Source organism: Eretmochelys imbricata, chromosome 23 (genome assembly GCF_965152235.1).
Source record: "Eretmochelys imbricata isolate rEreImb1 chromosome 23, rEreImb1.hap1, whole genome shotgun sequence".
Taxonomy (NCBI): Eukaryota; Metazoa; Chordata; order Testudines; family Cheloniidae; genus Eretmochelys; species Eretmochelys imbricata.
Window position 1 is genome coordinate 4,023,375 of NC_135594.1, and position 16,622 is coordinate 4,039,996.

The following is a 16,622-nucleotide window of genomic DNA, read 5'->3' on the forward strand; positions in this document are numbered from 1 at the left end:
TTTGGAAAGACCCAGAAAAAAAGCCCAGGAGGAAATGAATAATTCTGTATTCAGGGCAGGTTTAGGATCAAGCACCATAAATATGGGGGCCACATGCTGAATGGTAAGGATCAAAAGAACTACTTTCTAGCTGCCTGTTCAGTGAGCCCTGTCCATCCAGTGCACTGAATGGGTGTGGGCGGGGAGGGAACAGCATGAGATCATTTAAGTAAAGCCTTTATCATAATGCAGATCTCCAAGGGTATGAATTAAGGTTGTTCGGGCATCCTTAACTCCAGCATGTCCTAATTTTGGAGGACCTTGGCATTCTTTTAACATAGATTATTTTGGATGCAATAACAGAGATAATGACAGGCGTGTGTTGTACTCATTCTGATGCCATTTAGGAACTCACTGGTGGCACTGTGCTGCATGAGGAGACCCTGGCAGGAATTCAACTGGCTATTTCCCTGATCCACCCCCAGGACTCTCCTAAGATCTAAGGGAGGCATTACAAAATACAGGTGAGGACAGGATTTTTGCCGGGGAGGGGGGGAGGACCTGGGGAGATTATTTTTTACCAGATATGGGCTGGAAAGTGATAAAATGAGGCTTAAAAAATATCGCTGGGAGGACTGAGAACAGAGCCGAGGCTTCCTCGTTCCCAGGGGCAGAACATTTTCCAAAGTAGCTGGTGGTTTTGGGTGCCCGAATTATTAATTATTATTATTTTATTATAGTGCCTAGGAGCCCCAGTCAGGAACCAGGCTCCCATTGTGCCAGGCGCTGTCCATTTTTATTGCTATCAGGTGTATTACAGTAACTCCCAGGTGCCCCAGTCAGGGACCAGGCCCGCATTGTGTACATTTTTATTGCCTGATCTTTCAGACGCGCTGGCCACACTCCCAGTTCCTGCTGATGTCCACTGGGGCTGTGGGTACTTGGCACCTCTGGTAGGTCTTTGGATTCATAAGGAATTGGGGAAGGGGAGAATAGGATGGACAATGTTCTAATACCATTATATGAAGCAACCCTGCGGCCTTGTCTGGATCCTGTACCACTCCCAAAGGAGAGCACAGAACTCATGTGGGTTCAGAGAGGGCCACCGGGAATGATCAGGGGCCTGGAAAAACTCCTACAAAGGGAGATTGAAAAAGACCCAGGATTGTTCCTGTAGAAAGGAGCTGCGAAGAGGAGACATGATAAATCTCTATCCCGCGGGGCCTGGGAGAGAGAGAACGGAAATCCGGAACCTCTGCACCCTCATCTCATCACACAAGGACAAGGAGACAGGTGCTGAAATTGAAAAAGTGGGGGGATTCAAAACCAGGAACGGGAAATGGCTTTTTCATACAAGGTGCATTAGCCTGTGGAAATCCCGGCCACTGGAAGGTGCAGAGGCCAAGAATGTAAGAGTCAAAAAAGGGATGAATCGTTTCTGTGGATAACAAGAATAGTCAGAGTCCTAATAGTTGATGCTGGGGCCCCCCGCAGCCAACAAGAACATGAGAACGGCCAGACTGGGTCAGCCCAATGGTCCGTCGGGCTCAGTATCCTGTCTTCTGACAGGGGAGGTTCCTTCTTTCCCTGCAGCATGGGCTGCAGATTTCCCAGGCTGGCCTCATCTAATTAATTCCCTGCCATTGATAGCACCTGGCTCTCTCCTGGTCTCTGCCTAAAGTCATTGGGCTCGATAAAGGGGGATGCAGGTGAAATGGAGGGGAGCTCAGCAGGAGGCCAGACTAGGTGAGCTAAGGGTCCCCCGGCCTTAGGCTCTCTGAGATGCTAGCACCAGTCTTTGCAGAGAGATCCAGCCTCCTGCCCCAGGATTTCAGCCCCTTTCCAACTCGGTCAGCTTGATTATCCCACAGCTGCCATGGCGGGGGTCTTACGCCTTTCTTACGTCTGTTGCTCGCCGGGGAGGCCTGATACCCTGCCAGATGGGCCTCTTCTCTGAGCCAGCCTGGCCATTCCAGCTCAGGGTGTCACCAGTTGGGTGCCCCATAACCCGAGCACCCAGCTTTCAGCCTCTGCCTCTCTTCCCACCTGGCCCGGGGGCCCCAGGAGGTTGCTCCGCGGCCCAAGCAGGCCTGCCAAAGGGCCAGGCCAGTGGCACAGACCCCTGGGCCCTGGGGCAAAGGCATCTCCTGCCAGTGAGGTGCTCTGCTGCCCTGCCCAGTAGGTACCAACCCGGGGGAGGGTCAGGCGTGGGGCTGGAGGGAAAGTCCCAGGAGCCGGAGAGGCCGCAGGGGCCCCGGGCCAGCCCGGCTGCTGGGGGTGGGCTCCGCCCCAGTCGCTCGCTCGCTCCGCTGGGGGGGGGGTTGCCCCTGCCGGTGGGAAGGGGAGGGGGAGCGAAGGGGGCGGGTGCAGCCGGGCCAGGCAACCCGACACCAGGCAGGGCCGGGGTTTAAAAGAGCCGGAGGCGGCAGGCGGCCGCTTCGTTCTCCGTGCGCTCCGCTCTGCCTTCCCCGCAGCCTCGGCGGGCTCCTCCAGCGTCCCTCCGCCGGCTCTGGGCTCCGCCGGGCGGGCACCCGCGACCCCCACCTCCCGCGGCCTGCTCCGGCGCGCACCGAGCCCTGCCCAGGGCGCACCGGCTCCCGGCGCGCTCCCCCTTGGACTAAGCTGCTGCTTCAGGGACTTCGCCCCCCAGGGCCACCCGCCTCCTCGCCCCATGGCGACCCTGCTCCTCGCCGGCTTCCTGGCCCTGCTCTGCGCACAGCTGGTGAGTGACTCCGGGCGCAGGGGGACCTCCCCGGGGGGCAGCGCGCAGGGCAGGGGCGGCGGGATCTCCCCAAGGGGGCAGCCGCGCAGGGCAGGGGCAGTATGGGGGGGGGCGCGGGATCTCCCCAAGGGGGCAGCCGCGCAGGGCAGGGGCAGTATGGGGGGGGGGGGGCGCGGGATCTCCCCAAGGGGGCAGCCGCGCAGGGCAGGGGCAGTATGGGGGGGGGGCGCGGGATCTTCCCAAGGGGGCAGCCGCGCAGGGCAGGGGCAGTATGGGGGGGGGGGGGCGCGGGATCTTCCCAAGGGGGCAGCCGCGCAGGGCAGGGGCAGTATGGGGGGGGGGGGGCGCGGGATCTTCCCAAGGGGGCAGCCGCGCAGGGCAGGGGCAGTATGGGGGGGGGGGCGCGGGATCTTCCCAAGGGGGCAGCCGCGCAGGGCAGGGACAGTATGGGGGGGGGGCGCGCGGGATCTTCCCAAGGGGGCAGCCGCGCAGGGCAGGGGCAGTATGGGGGGGGGCGCGGGATCTTCCCAAGGGGGCAGCCGCGCAGGGCAGGGGCAGTATGGGGGGGGGGCGCGGGATCTCCCCAAGGGGGCAGCCGCGCAGGGCAGGGGCAGTATGGGGGGGGCGCGGGATCTCCCCAGGGGGGGCTGCGCGCAGGGGCACAAGGAGTGGGGACCTGGGCCGTTCGAAGGGGGGGGAGGGGGCTGTGCACGCCATGGGGTGGGGGTGACGACCGTGATCTCTCCAAGGGGTTTGCACGGGGAGGGGCGGGGTCGGTGACCGCTCCAAGGGGGGCTGCGCGCTGGGCAGGAGGTGGGGAGTTGGGAAGGGGGGTTGCTGAGTTGAGTGTGTGGCTGGGGGAGTCGGCTCCAAGGGGAACACGTCGCGGGCGGGGGAGGAATCGGGACCTTTCTCCGAGAGCTCCCTGCCCTGCCAGGCGGGGACACAGGGACCTCTCCAAGGGGGGGCTGCGCGCTGGGGCGGGGAACCGGGACCTCTCCAAGGAGGGGGGGGGGCGGCTGCGCGCTGGGGCGGGGAACCGGGACCTCTCCAAGGAGGGGGGGGGCGGCTGCGCGCTGGGGCGGGGAACCGGGACCTCTCCAAGGATGGGGGGGGGGGGGCGGCTGCGCGCTGGGACGGGGAACCGGGACCTCTCCAAGGAGGGGGGGGGGGCGGCTGCGCGCTGGGGCGGGGAACCGGGACCTCTCCAAGGAGGGGGGGGGGCTGCGCGCTGGGGCGGGGAACCGGGACCTCTCCAAGGGGGGGGGGGCTGCGCGCTGGGGCGGGGAACCGGGACCTCTCCGGGGGGCCGCGCTTGTGGGGGGGACTTCTCGGTGGGGGGTGAGCGCTTTGCAGTGCCCCGCGCTCCTGGCAGAGCTGGGGGCTCGGGACCTCGCCACCAGCCCCGCGCTCTGACCTGGGGGGGATCGGGGAGGGGTCGGGTGACTCGGGCTCACCCCGGGGGTCCCCGCTCGCAGGGAGGGCTGGCAGGACCCCAGAAGGGTTCAGGCACTGTGGAGGGTCTGGGAAAAAGGGGGTCCCTCTTGCGGGGAGGCTCGGGGCGGGGGCTGTATCCTGGGACGTGTGAGGGGGCGGCGGCGGGGGGGTTGCCCAGGGGCCACCCCTCTCTGGCGGGGAGGGGGGACCCTTGTCGCGGGGTGGGGAGTTCATGAAGGGAACATCGGGGGGGAGGGGGCGGTTCCAGGCTGCGGGGGGGGGGAGATAAACCATGCCCTGGGGGCAGTGGGGGTACAGGACCCAGAGGGCTGGGTGTCCCGCGGGGGTTGCATAGTCCAGGCCGCGATGGTGCTCCTGGGGGAGGGGGGGTTACATGGTTCCCAGGACACTTTTGCCCTGTGGGGGGCAGTGGCAGGGTTGGAGTGGGGGGAGTTTGGCCCTGGGGAAAAGGTGGAAATTTCTCTGGAGAGGGGAGATGAGCCCTGGGCTGTGAGAGGCAACTTGTGTGGGGGGGGGGGGGAAGGAGGGGGGGGGCAGGGTCTCTGCCCTGGGAGGCAAAGGCTGTGAGTTGGGGAGGGGGAGCTGCAAACTATGGAGGGGAGGCCAGGGGGCTTGGAGATGCCATGGGGGGATTTCACCCCATGGAGGGACAAGGGTCTTGGGGGCACAGTCTCTGAGCTGGGAGGATCTCTGGGTGGATGGGACAGTGGGCTGTGGGGGACTGTGGGCTGGGGGATCTTTGGGGGAGGGGCAGTGTGCTCAGGGGGCACGGGCTGGGGGTTGGGGGAGCTGTGGGGTGGAGGCTGCATGCCGGAGGGTTGGGCTGCGGGGTGGGGATCCGTGCTGGGAACGCAGGCTGTGGGGTGGGGGGATCTCTGGGGTGGGGAGCAGTGTGCGGGGAGGATCCAGCTGTGGGGTGGGGGGGATCTGCAGGAGGAGACGGGCGGGGTCCCATGCTAACCCCCCCCCTCTGTCCCGCAGGCCCAGCCGGCTGGGGTGTTTGAGCTTCAGGTGCACTGGTTCCGCATCAGCGCCCCCAGCCTGTGCCCCGGCACCAGGCCCTGCTGCCTTTTCTTCCGCGTCTGCCTCAAGCACGCCCAGGCTGTCGTGTCCCCCGAGCCCCCCTGCACCTTCGGGGCCGCCCTGAGCGACATGGTCCCTGCCGACCGCAACGCTGTGGCCACCAGCGCACCCATCCGCGTGCCCTTCCACTTCAAGTGGCCGGTGAGAGCCGCCCCGCAGTGCCCTCCCCCCATATTACACCCCTCCCCCAGTAATACACCCCCATTATACACCCCCTACCCCAGGAATACACCTCCATTGTATACCTCCTCATCCAGGGCCCTTCCCCATAGTACACCCTGTTATAATCCCCTCCCCCTCATAATTCAGTCCCATTAAACATCCCCTCTCCCCAGTTATTCATCCCCATTCAACTCCCACCTCTTCCACCCCCTCCTCACCCGCGGCCAACAAGAACATGAGAACGGCCAGACTGGGTCAGCCCAATGGTCCATCGGGCTCAGTATCCTGTCTTCTGACAGCAGCAAGTGCCAGATGTTTAAAGGGAGTGAACACAACCAGGGCAATCATCGAGTGATCCATCCCCATCGTCCAGTCCCACCTTCTGGCAGTTGGAAGTTCAGGGACCTGGAGCATGGGGTTGCATCCCTGGTCCTTTTGGCCAATAGCCATTGATGGACCTGTCCTCCAGCAACTTACCTAATTTTTTTTTTTTTTTTAAACTCTCAGACTTCACAACATCCCCTGGCAGGGAGTTCCACAGGTTGACTGTGTGCTGGGTGACGAAGTACTTCCTGTTGTTCGTTTTAAACCTGCTGCCTGTTAGTTTCACTGGGTGACCCCTGGTTCTTGTGTGACATGAAGGGGTGAATAACACTTTCCCTCGTCACTTTCTCCACCCCAGTCATAATGTTATAGCCCTCCGTCATAACCCCCCCCCCCCCCGGCGTCTCTTTTCCAAGCTGAACCATCCCAGGTTTGAAAATCTCCCCTCGTATGGAAGCTGCTCCATCCCCCTCATCCTTTTTGTTGCCCTTTGCTGACCTTTCCCCATTTCTAATACATCGTTTTTGAGATGGGAGCGACCAGATCTGCACACAGTATTCAGGATGTGGGCATACCGTGGCTTTATATAGAGGCAAAGTGATATTTTCTGTCGTCTTCTCTATCCCTTTCCTAATGGTTCCTAACAGTCTGTGTTCACTTTTCTCACTGCCGCTGCACATTGAGGGGATGATTTTGGAGAACTATCCGCAGTGACTCCAAGGTCTCTCTCTTGAGTGGTGACAGCTAATTTAGACCCCCCTCATTGAATATGCATATTGGGGATCATGCTTTCCAACGTGCATTACTTTGCATTTATCAACATTGAATTTCATCTGCCATTTTGTCACCCAGTTTTGTGTGGTCCCTTTGTAACTCTTCGCAGTCTGCTCTTGACTTAACTGTCTTGAGTAGTTTTGTATCCTCTTTAAATTTTGCCACCTCACTGTTCATCCCTTTTTCCACGTCATTTATGAATATGTTGAACAGCCCTGGTCCCGGCACCGACCCCTGGAGGATACTTCTATTTACATGTCTCCATTCTGAAAACAATTTATTCCTTCTCTTTGTTTCCTGTCTTTTAACCAGTTACAGACCCGGGAGAGGACCTTCCCTCTTATCCCGTGCTTAAGAGCCTTTGGTGAAGGACCTTGTCAAAGGCTTTGTGAAAGTCCAAGTGCACTAGATCCACTGGATCACCTGTGTTCACATACTTACTGACCCCCTCAAAGAATTCGAATAGATTGGTGAGGCATGATTTCCAGTTACAAAAGCTGTGTTAACTCTTCCCCAATGTAGCGTGTTCTTCTGTGTGTCTGATAAATCTGTTCTTTACTCTAGTTTCAACCAATCTACCTGGTACTGAAGTCAGGCTTACAGGCCTGTAATTGCCAGGATCGCCTCTGGAGCCATTTTTTGTTTTTTTTTTTTAAATCCATGTCACATTAGCTTCCCTCTGGTTGTTCGGTATAGACTGATTTAAGTGATAGGTTTTCTACCATGGTTAGGAGTTCTGAAGGAACTCAAATGTGAAACGGCAGAACCCTTGGCTGAATGCCACCTGGTCCTGGTGACTTATTACCATTTAATTTATCTATTTGTTCCAAAACCTCCTCTATCACCACCTCCATCTGGGACCGTTCCTCAGATTTGTCACCTAACAATAATGGCTCAGGCGTGGGAATCTCCCTCGCATCCTCTGCAGTGAAGACCGATGCACAGAATTAATTTAGTTTCTCTGCAACGGCCTCGTCGTCTTTAAGTGCTCCTTGATCACCTTGATCGTCCGGTGGCCCCAATGACTTTTTAGCAGGCTTCCTGCTTCTGATCTACTTAAAAATGTTTGCTGTTTGTTTTTGTATCCTTAGCTAGTTGCTCTTCAAGTTCTCTCTTGGCCTGCCTGCCTTATACTTTTACACTTGACTTGCACAGTTTGTCCCTTTCTATTTTCCTCACTAGGATTTGACTTCCAATTTTTAAAGGATGCCTCTTTGCCTCCAACCGCCTCTTTTACTCTGCCGTTTAGCTACGGGGGCATTTTTTTGGTCCTCTTGCTTTTTTATTTTATTTGGAGGTATACATTAGGTTTTGAGCCTCTATTATGGTGTTTTTAAATAGTTTCCATGCAGCTTGCAGGCGTTTCACTCTTGTGACTGTTCCTTTTAATTCCTGTTTAACTCATTTCCTCAATTTTGTGGTGTTCTCCTTTTTTTTTTTTTTTTTTTTTTTGAAGTTAAATGCTACCAGTGGCGGATTTTGTTGGTATTTTCCCCTCTACCAGGCTGCTAAATTTAATTACATTGTGGTCACTCTTACCGAGCGGTTCAGCCATATTCACCCTTTGGACCAGATCCTGTGTGCCACCTGGGACTAAATCAAGAATTGCCTCCTCCCTTGTGAATTCCAGGGCTAGCTGCTCCAAGAAGCCGACATTAATGGTGTCTAGAAATCTTATCTCCGCATCCCGCTCTGAGCTGACATGTACCCAGTCAATATGGGGATCGCTGAAGTCCCCCATTATCATTGAGTTTTCTGCCTTTGTAGCCTCTCTAATCTCTCTGTCACCATCCTGGCCAGGTGATCGGGAGGATGTTCCTACTGCTAGACGCTTATTAGTCAAGCCTGGAATTTCTATCCACAGAGTTTCTGAGGTACAGTTTGATTCATTTAAGATTTTTACTTTCTTTGACTTTGGGCTTTCTAGGGCCGTTCCCCCACCAGCACCACCTGCTCGGTCCTTCTGATATATTTTGTACCCTGGTATTATTGTCCCATTGACTATCCTCATTCCACCCCGTTTCCATGATGTCTATTATATTAATATCCTCACTTAATACCAGGCACTCTGGTTCACCCCTCTTCGCATTTACACTTCTAGCATTTGTAGATAAGCACTTGTCCATTTTGTCAATATCCGAAACTCGCCTTCATGTGCTATATTTAAACTGGACTCTTTTACCGCTGACTGCACTTCCCTAGCTCCTATCTGTACATTACCAGATGTAACTTCTTTACTAGGACATAGCTCCCTTTTAATAGATCCTCCCCTATGAGATGTTTCTGCCCAAACCGGGTGATCCTCCGCACCTGTCGGCTTTCCCCCAGCCCTGAGTGTAAAAACTTCCCTACGACCTTTTACGTTGTACATGCCAGCAATCGGGTTCGGTTTTGGTTTGGGTGGAGCCCATCCTTCCTCTCTAGGCGTCTCCTTTCTCAAAAGGTTCCCCAGTTCCCAGTGCTTAATTTGCAATGAAAGAGGCATCAGGACTCAAGGAATTTTTTTACATTCATACCGGATGTGCCAAGCCCAGAAATGCTGGGGCTGTGAACTGCCAAGCCCACAGGTGCCGGGGCTCAGCCCTGGCAAGCCCTGGCACAAGTTAAGTGCTGCCAGTTCCTAATAAACCTAAGTCCCTCCTCCCTACACCATAGTCTCATCCATGCCTTGAGACCCTGCAGTCCTGCCTGTCTGTCTGGTCCTGCGTGTGGAACTGGGATCATTTCAGGGAATGCTACCATGGAGGTCCTGGACTTCAATCTCTTACCTAGCAGCCTAAATTTGGCCTCCAGGACCTCTCTCCTGTCCTTCCCTATGTCACTGGTACCTACATGTACTCTGGCTCCTCCCCAGCACTGCACACAAGTCTGTGTAGATACCTTGAGAGCTCCATAATCTTCACACTTGGCAGGCAATTCACCGTGCGGTTCTCCCAGTCATCACAAACCCAACTATTAAAACAAACAAAAGGAAGTCATTTTTTCATACAATGTACAACCTGTGGAACTCCTTGCCAGGGGATGTTGTGAAGGCCAAGACCATAGCAGGGTTCAGAAAAGAACTAGATAAGTTCATGGGGGATAGGTCCGTCAAGGGCTATGAGCCAGGATGGGCAGGGAAGGTGTCCCTAGCTTCTGTTTGCCAGAAGCTGGGAACGAGCAACAGGGTAACTGATGATGACCTGTTCTGTTCATTCCCTCTGGGGCAGTTGATCTTGGCCATTATCGCAAGACTGGATACTGGGCTAGATGGACCTTTGGTCTGACACAGTATGGCCGTTCTTATGTTACTGTATCCATATTTCTACTGATTGACTCCCCCATCGCTATGACCTGTCTCTTCCTAATAACTGAGGCCCCGCCACAGAGGGGAGGGCCTCAGTGTGAGAGGAGACCATGATATCATAGACTATCAGGGTTGAAAGGGACCTCAGGAGGCCATCTAGTCCAACCCCCTGCTCAAAGCAGGACCAATCCCCAATTTTTGCCCTAGATCCCTAAATGGCCCCCTCAAGGATTGAACTCACAACCATGGGTTTAGCAGGCCAATGCTCAAACCACTGAGCTATCCCTCCCCCCCCCCCCCCGGAAGGAGGGTCCCAACGATGACGAAGCCTTGGCTGGCATGATTTAGTTGGGGGTTGGTCCTGCTTTGAGCAGGGGATTGAACTAGGTGACCTCCTGAGGTCTCTTCCAACCCTGATCTTCTATGATGGGATTGTTTCCCTCCGCCCCAGCCTGATGATCTCCTTCCCGGAGACTTCCCCACTCCTCAGCAGCACAGGGGCTGTCAGATGCGGTGGAACCCGCTCTCCTGTGTCCCCAAAAGTCTTCTCTCTGTACCCCTCTGTCTCCCTCAGCTCCTCCGGTCTCCAGAGCCCGCACTCGGTCTCTGAGAGCCAAGAGCTGCTGGCACCGAATGCCCACGTAAGGCCCCCGGCCCACGCGGCAGGTCACGGCACAAGCTGTGTTCAGTGCTATGAACTGGGGAGCCCCCCACTCTGCTCTGATGCCTGCCTGCGGTATTTTTACTCTAGCAGAGATTTTGGGGAGGGGGAGTGTTCTTGGCCAAGCTTGAGCCTGTTTGTTAGGTGTCTGCCTCTCATGCTCTCTCACCAAATTCCCCTGGTCGCAGCTCCTCTGGGGAGCGGGGTTGGTGGCTGCCTGAGTTCGCCCTGCCCCCGCCGTCGAGGGTCCCCAGAGGGATCAGGGCTCAAGAGATGGTGGGCCCGAGCCTCGTGACGGAGCCCTCAGCCTAGCCTAGCCAGCTGCTTGGGTCAGCACAACCCGCCCCACCCCCCCACTCAACAGACCCCATAATACTCTTTTATTCATACACCCCCTTCCTCCAGCCCCTCCCCCAAAAACACACGGCCTTCCCCAGCGCCCTCCCTAATAATACATCCTCATTATCCCCCCCCATTACTATACTGCAGTCCCATTATATATCCCTTGGATCCCTCTCCCCCAGCATCACCCCTATAATGTCTCCCCTCAGGACCGTTCCCCCATAATACAGCCCACCCCCTGCAATTCTACAGTGACTCGGAGCCATTCTGGGTTGCTTGGTAAACTGGGCACAAGCCAACAGTGTGTGGGGGTGTTTGGGTTTTTTTTTTTTTTTTTTTTAAACATGCCTAAATGTCAATGGAGACACCTCGGCACTAAGCCTGTTGGCCGTACTGACAGGCTGGGGGGCTCTCGCTCCGTGATTCTGAAAAAGATCCGGAGGTCGTGGTGGATAATCAGCAGAACAGGAGCTCCCCATGCGACGCCCGGGCCGAAAGGGCTCATGCGATCCTGGGCTGTATAAACAGGGGAATCTCGCGTAGGAGCAGAGAGGTTCTTTCCCCTCTGTGTTTGGCCCTGGTGCGACCGCTGCTGGGATCCTGTGTCCGGTTCTGGTGCCCACCATTCAAGGAGGATGTTGATGAATTGGAGGGGGGTCAGAGAAGAGTCACGAAAATGATCAGGGGGTTAGAAAACCTGCTTGGTAGTGAGACTCACGGAGCTCGATCTCTTTAGCTTAACTAAAGAAGATGAGCTGGTGACTGGATCCCAGGCTATCGACACCTGCCCAGGGAACAAATATTTAATCAAGGTCCCTTCAATCTATCAGAGAAAGGCCCAACATAAGCCAACGGCTGGGAGTTGACGCAGGACGCATTCAGACTGAAAGAAGGCGTTCGTTTTTAACAGGGAGGGTAATTAACCACTGGAGCAACTGACCGAGGGGTGCGGTGGATTCTCCAGCACTGGCCGTTTTAAAGTGCCGACAGGATGTTTTGCTAACAGGGAATTATTCCGGGGCAAGTCTCTGGCCCATGCTGTCCAGGGGGGTCAGATTAGATGATCACAATGGGCCCTTCTGAGTTTATAACTTTATTCCTACGCTCCCCCACCCCTCAAGTTCCCCTCCCCCAGGTAAGACATGCCCAGCGTCCCTCTCCTCCCAACGCCCCCAGTTAGGCGCCCCCAGGGCAGCCTTCTGTTTCTCCCACCCCAGTTCTCCTCCTATTGTGCACCTTCTCCCCCCACATCCATCACACCATCCCATCTCTGTCCCGGGCCTCCCCTCTCCACCCCACCCCCTCACGCTCTCTGCTCTCTCTCCGCTCCAGGGCACCTTCTCCCTCATCATCGAGACGTGGAGAGCCGAAGCGGGCGAGCCGTCCACAGGTGAGAGAGACCCCAGCCGCCACCAGGGGGTGCTGCGGGGGTGGGGTGTGTGGGCAGCCCCATCTTTTTGGAGAACTTTGTTTTGGGGGGCCACCCCAGGCTCACACAGAACCTACACCCTGATTGATGGGACACCCCGGTCCTGCACCTGGACTCCTGGGTCTGCCCTCCCCACCCCCAACTCACTAGGGCCAGATGATGCCAACACTGGCCCCTTGGCACATCACATCATAAGCCCCTATGGCTCCCCCCCACATCGTGAGTCTGACTCCCTAAGGGACAGCAGGGACCCCCTCCGCCAGAGAAGCAGGGTGGCAGTGGGGGGTCCCAGTACTTACCTCTGCAACCAGGATGTGTCTGCTTGGTGGGGTAGGGGGAGGTGCTGGACCTGATGCACTGTGCCCCTCCTGCCCCAGGCAGAGCTCCCTGCTGGGGTGAGGCTCGCAGGGTGAGGTAATGGGGCTGGCAATAAAAAGCCCACTCAGATTGCTTGAGGCAGCTGTCCCCTCACAGAGCAACAGGTTCAGGCTCTCTGCAGACCCAGACAGTGTCACTGCTTTGGCTACCCCAGACCCCGTTCTTCCCAATCACAAGGGCTAGAGAATTTCTTCTTTGAAGCATGGAGCCGGGGATCTTGCTGGGATCATGTGACTGCTGGAACTGGGACCCACCAGGCCTGTTGTGTGCACATGCCTTAAACCGGCCCCGCAACCCACCCCAACTCCTCCACTCCAGCCAGCTCCTGTGCTCCTCCCCTCCTCCAAAGATGTGGAGCTTGAAGCCTTCTGGGACTGTCCCGGGGCAGCCCAGCCCGACACGCCCACTCCTGGGCGGCTCGAGCTCACGCGCGGCAGCCCCAGCCCCATGTGGGCAGGCCGAACGGGCAGGGTGCAGTGTGCTCGGGCCATGCCCCTGCCTTGTCCCCACATGCACCCCTGGAACAGCCCTACACTGGCACTTTGCCCCCTTACTGCCCGTGCCCCCCAGGACGGGCACCCACCAGCCCATCTCTCCCATGCTGCCCATATCTACCAGCATGTCAGCTCCATGCCCCTGGCCTCCCCCGGGATGGGCACCCACTAGCCCTTTGCCCCCGTGTCGACGGGCATCCACCCACATGTCGACCCTGTACCGTCCACTTCCCCCAGGGTGGCCCCCACCCTCCTCTGCATCCCTGTGACGCCGGCGTAGAGGGCTGGGGCCTGGATCCAAACTTCCCCTCAGCCTGAGGGTGCCCGGCAGCAGGGTTTGGGATTCGGGCACCAGGCCATGCCATTCCCAGTCACCCCCCATCTCCACCCACTCCCAGCTGAAGTACACAATAGCGGAGCAAGGCTCAGCCCTAGGGAATTGTGGGATTTCTTTTGGGGGGGGGGAATAGCAAACCTGGGGAGGGGGCAGGGAGCAGGCGCTTCCCTGGGTGGGGTTGAGCAGCTGTAGCCAGGATGCAGGGATGGGGAGGAAATTCCTGGGACATCCCCCACCCCAATTCCCTTACAGCCTTCAGCTCCGGGTCCCTGGCTCCAGGAGGCGGAAGTGGGGACACCGATATCCATGATGGGTACTAGAGCCAGCAGGGGTGAGGGAAAGCAGCTGATGGAGACACTGGGTGCTAGTGATCAGGGGAGGGTTGGGGGGGGGATGGACCATGTCAGCCCCTGGGGGCATGGGGAGAATTCCAGAGGTGGGGGGCAGAGGTGCTGGGGGTGGGGGGGATCCCAGCTGGGGATGGGGACAGAGGAGACGGGGGGGATCCCAGTGCAGGATGGGGGGCAGAGGAGCTGGGTACTGGAGGGGGGTGGATCCCAGTGCAGGGTGGGGGGCAGAGGAGCCGGGTGCCGGGGGTGGGTGGGGGATGCCAGCGGGGGGTGGGGGCAGAGGATCCTGGTGCCGGGGGAGTGGTGATCCCAGTGAGGGGGTCACACTGCTGGGTGCTGGGGAGAGGAACCATCCCCTGCCCTTCCACACAAACCCTGTTGCTGGGGCTGGAGCATTCGATCCTCTTTGTACCGGATCCTGTAGCAAGGGGAGGATGGGTGGGGGGTCGACTGGGCAGGGGCAGGGTGGGGATGGGTAGTGGGGGGGGGGGGAGAAGGCTGGTTGGGGGAGGAATGGGTGGTGGTGAGGTCTGGGGGTGGGTAGTTGGCTGGGTGACAGGTGGGAAGGGATGGTGTGTGTGGGGTGGGGGGGGAGTCTGGCTGGAAGCGGGGTGGGGCTAGGATGGTGCATATGGGGGAGTCCGTCTGGAAGGGGGGAAGAAGGTGGGGGTGGGTTGGCACTGGGTGGGGGTGGCTGGCTGGGGGAGGGGTGGGGTCCCCAGCTGCAGGGGGGCAGGGGCCCAGTGGTCATGCTGTGTGGCTGGAGCAGGCTGGGTGTGAGGAGCCAAGGCGCAGGCGGGGCAAGTGCTGGCTGGTTGGACGCTTTGCGGGGAGGAGCAACCCCCTTAATTCCCCCCCATCCCCTCCCCCGATGCAGGACTCTGGTCTGAGATGGGGGGCCAAAGCTGCAGGCTCCAGGACAGGGTGTGTGTGGGGCGGGGAGGGGGGCTCTGACTTGGGGGGAGAACGGCTGAGGGGAGGGGGTGGGGAGTGGCAGAATGCTGGGGGGGGGGTCCCAGAGGGATGGAGAGGGGAATATGGGGGGGAAGGGAATGGGGTCCCAGGGTGGAATATGGGGGGGGGAGGAGAAGGGAATGGAGGTCCCAGGGGATGGGTAGGGGGAATAAAGGGGGGAGGGAATGAGGGTTCTGGTGGGGATGAGGCAGGGAATATGGGGTGCAGGAGGCCATGGGAGTGCAGGGGGAAGGAAGGGGCACTCTAGGGTGGGTTGAATGGGGAGGACAACATGGAGGAAGGGTCTGACGCTCCTGGGGTACCCAGGGCTGTGAGGCACCTTGCCACCACCTGCCCTTAGCATGAGGAACCCCTGTCTGGGCCTGGCGGGGCTCTGCTCCCCAGCTTCCTTGGCTTGGGGAACACAAGCGCTCCCCTCCTAGCCTAGGCAGGCCCTGCTGGCCCTCTGCACGTTACCAGCAGCCCCCCACACCATGAGCATCCCCCTGGAGCACCCGGCCCCTGCTCCACCTGGCACTCGCCACATTCACAGCCCTGCTGCTCCCAAAGGAACAGCCCAGCCCGGCCTCCCGGATCCACCTCAGCTCCCTGCACCCTGAACCCCCAGGCCTTAGCCACGTTCAGAGGGAATTCAGGTGTATCTCGCAGAGACCAGAGCTTCAAGTAACAGCAGGGAGGTAGAATGATTGGACACAATGAGTTACGTCCACACCAGAACTAGAGCCCAGACTGCAGTTACCAGACACTCGCCTCTCTCCAGAGACTAGCTCCCCCCATGTCCTTCCCCCCAGCCTCTAACAGCCAGGCCGGCTGACACCCTCCATTCCTAAGACAAACCTGTTGGCAGCTTGGTTCCTGGGTGTCTCTCCGCACTCTCCAGGCTTCTTCTTTGATCTTAGTCATAAACAGGACCCGCCCCCCACCGCGAGGCCGTGCGTGCCTGTAAATCTTGTTCTCTCTTGGCGACTTTGTGGTCTCGATTAGCTGGACACGCTGTGTGCAGAGAGACTCCCGTTGTAAGACGCGCAATACACAATGGTCAGTCGGGGCAAGAGAAGCGTCTCCTACCCTGCCTGCCTGCCCGGAACCTGTGTATCACCTGGTGACCTGGTCTAACCTACACACCTTAGAACGTATAGATACATAACTCCTTAAATATCGTCCGTACATACGTCATGGGCTGGGTAGGACGATGTCGTTAGAGACCTCTCATGCCCCACCTTTGGTGCGCTATTACGTAGACCTCAGACCTAGTGGTTCCTGTAAACCCCTCTGCCTCCCTTGGGCCCTTTGCCAATGGCCATCAGGAGGTCCCTGGGCCACAAAGGGATTCATAGATTCTAAAGACACAAGGGGCCACTTGGATAATTTCATCAGCTTTCCTGTCAAAAGCCGGCCACAGGACTGCCCTGCGTTAATTCCTGGTGGCGCTATAGGGGGGAAAAAAGAAACATCCCATCTGGGTTTAAAAATTGTCCGGAACGGAGAATCCACCATGACTCTGGGTGAGTTGTTCCAAAGGTTGGCTGCCTTCGCTGTTAAAAATGCACGCCTTATCGCCCATCTGGATCTGCCCGGCTTCCATGTCCAACCACTGGGTCCTGTTAGACCTCCCTGCGCTGGACTGAGGTGCCCCTTATCAACGTGTTCCCAGGTAGGTACTGATCACCTGGGATCCAGTCACCCCTGAACCTTCTCTTTGTTCAGTTAAATAGCTTGAGCTCTTTGAATCTCGCACACAAGGCAGGTGTTCTAACCCTCTGATCATTCTCGTGACTCTTCTCCGACCCCTCTCCAATTTACCAACATCCTCCTTGGATTGTGGGCTCCAGAACTGGACGCAAGATTCCAGCAGCGGTCGCACCAAG

At 58.0% G+C, this 16,622-nt stretch overlaps 1 protein-coding gene across 1 annotated transcript in view; it reads left to right on the plus strand.

The window, feature by feature from the left end:
• The first annotated feature begins 2,650 nt into the window (after positions 1-2,650).
• Positions 2,651-16,622, plus strand: part of DLL3 (delta like canonical Notch ligand 3) — a 125,757-nt gene continuing 111,785 nt past the window's right edge. The window contains exons 1-3 of the mRNA XM_077840542.1: positions 2,651-2,701; positions 5,141-5,383; positions 12,124-12,181. Coding sequence (XP_077696668.1) covers positions 2,651-2,701; positions 5,141-5,383; positions 12,124-12,181 — 352 coding nt within the window. The remainder of the gene's footprint in view (positions 2,702-5,140; positions 5,384-12,123; positions 12,182-16,622) is intronic.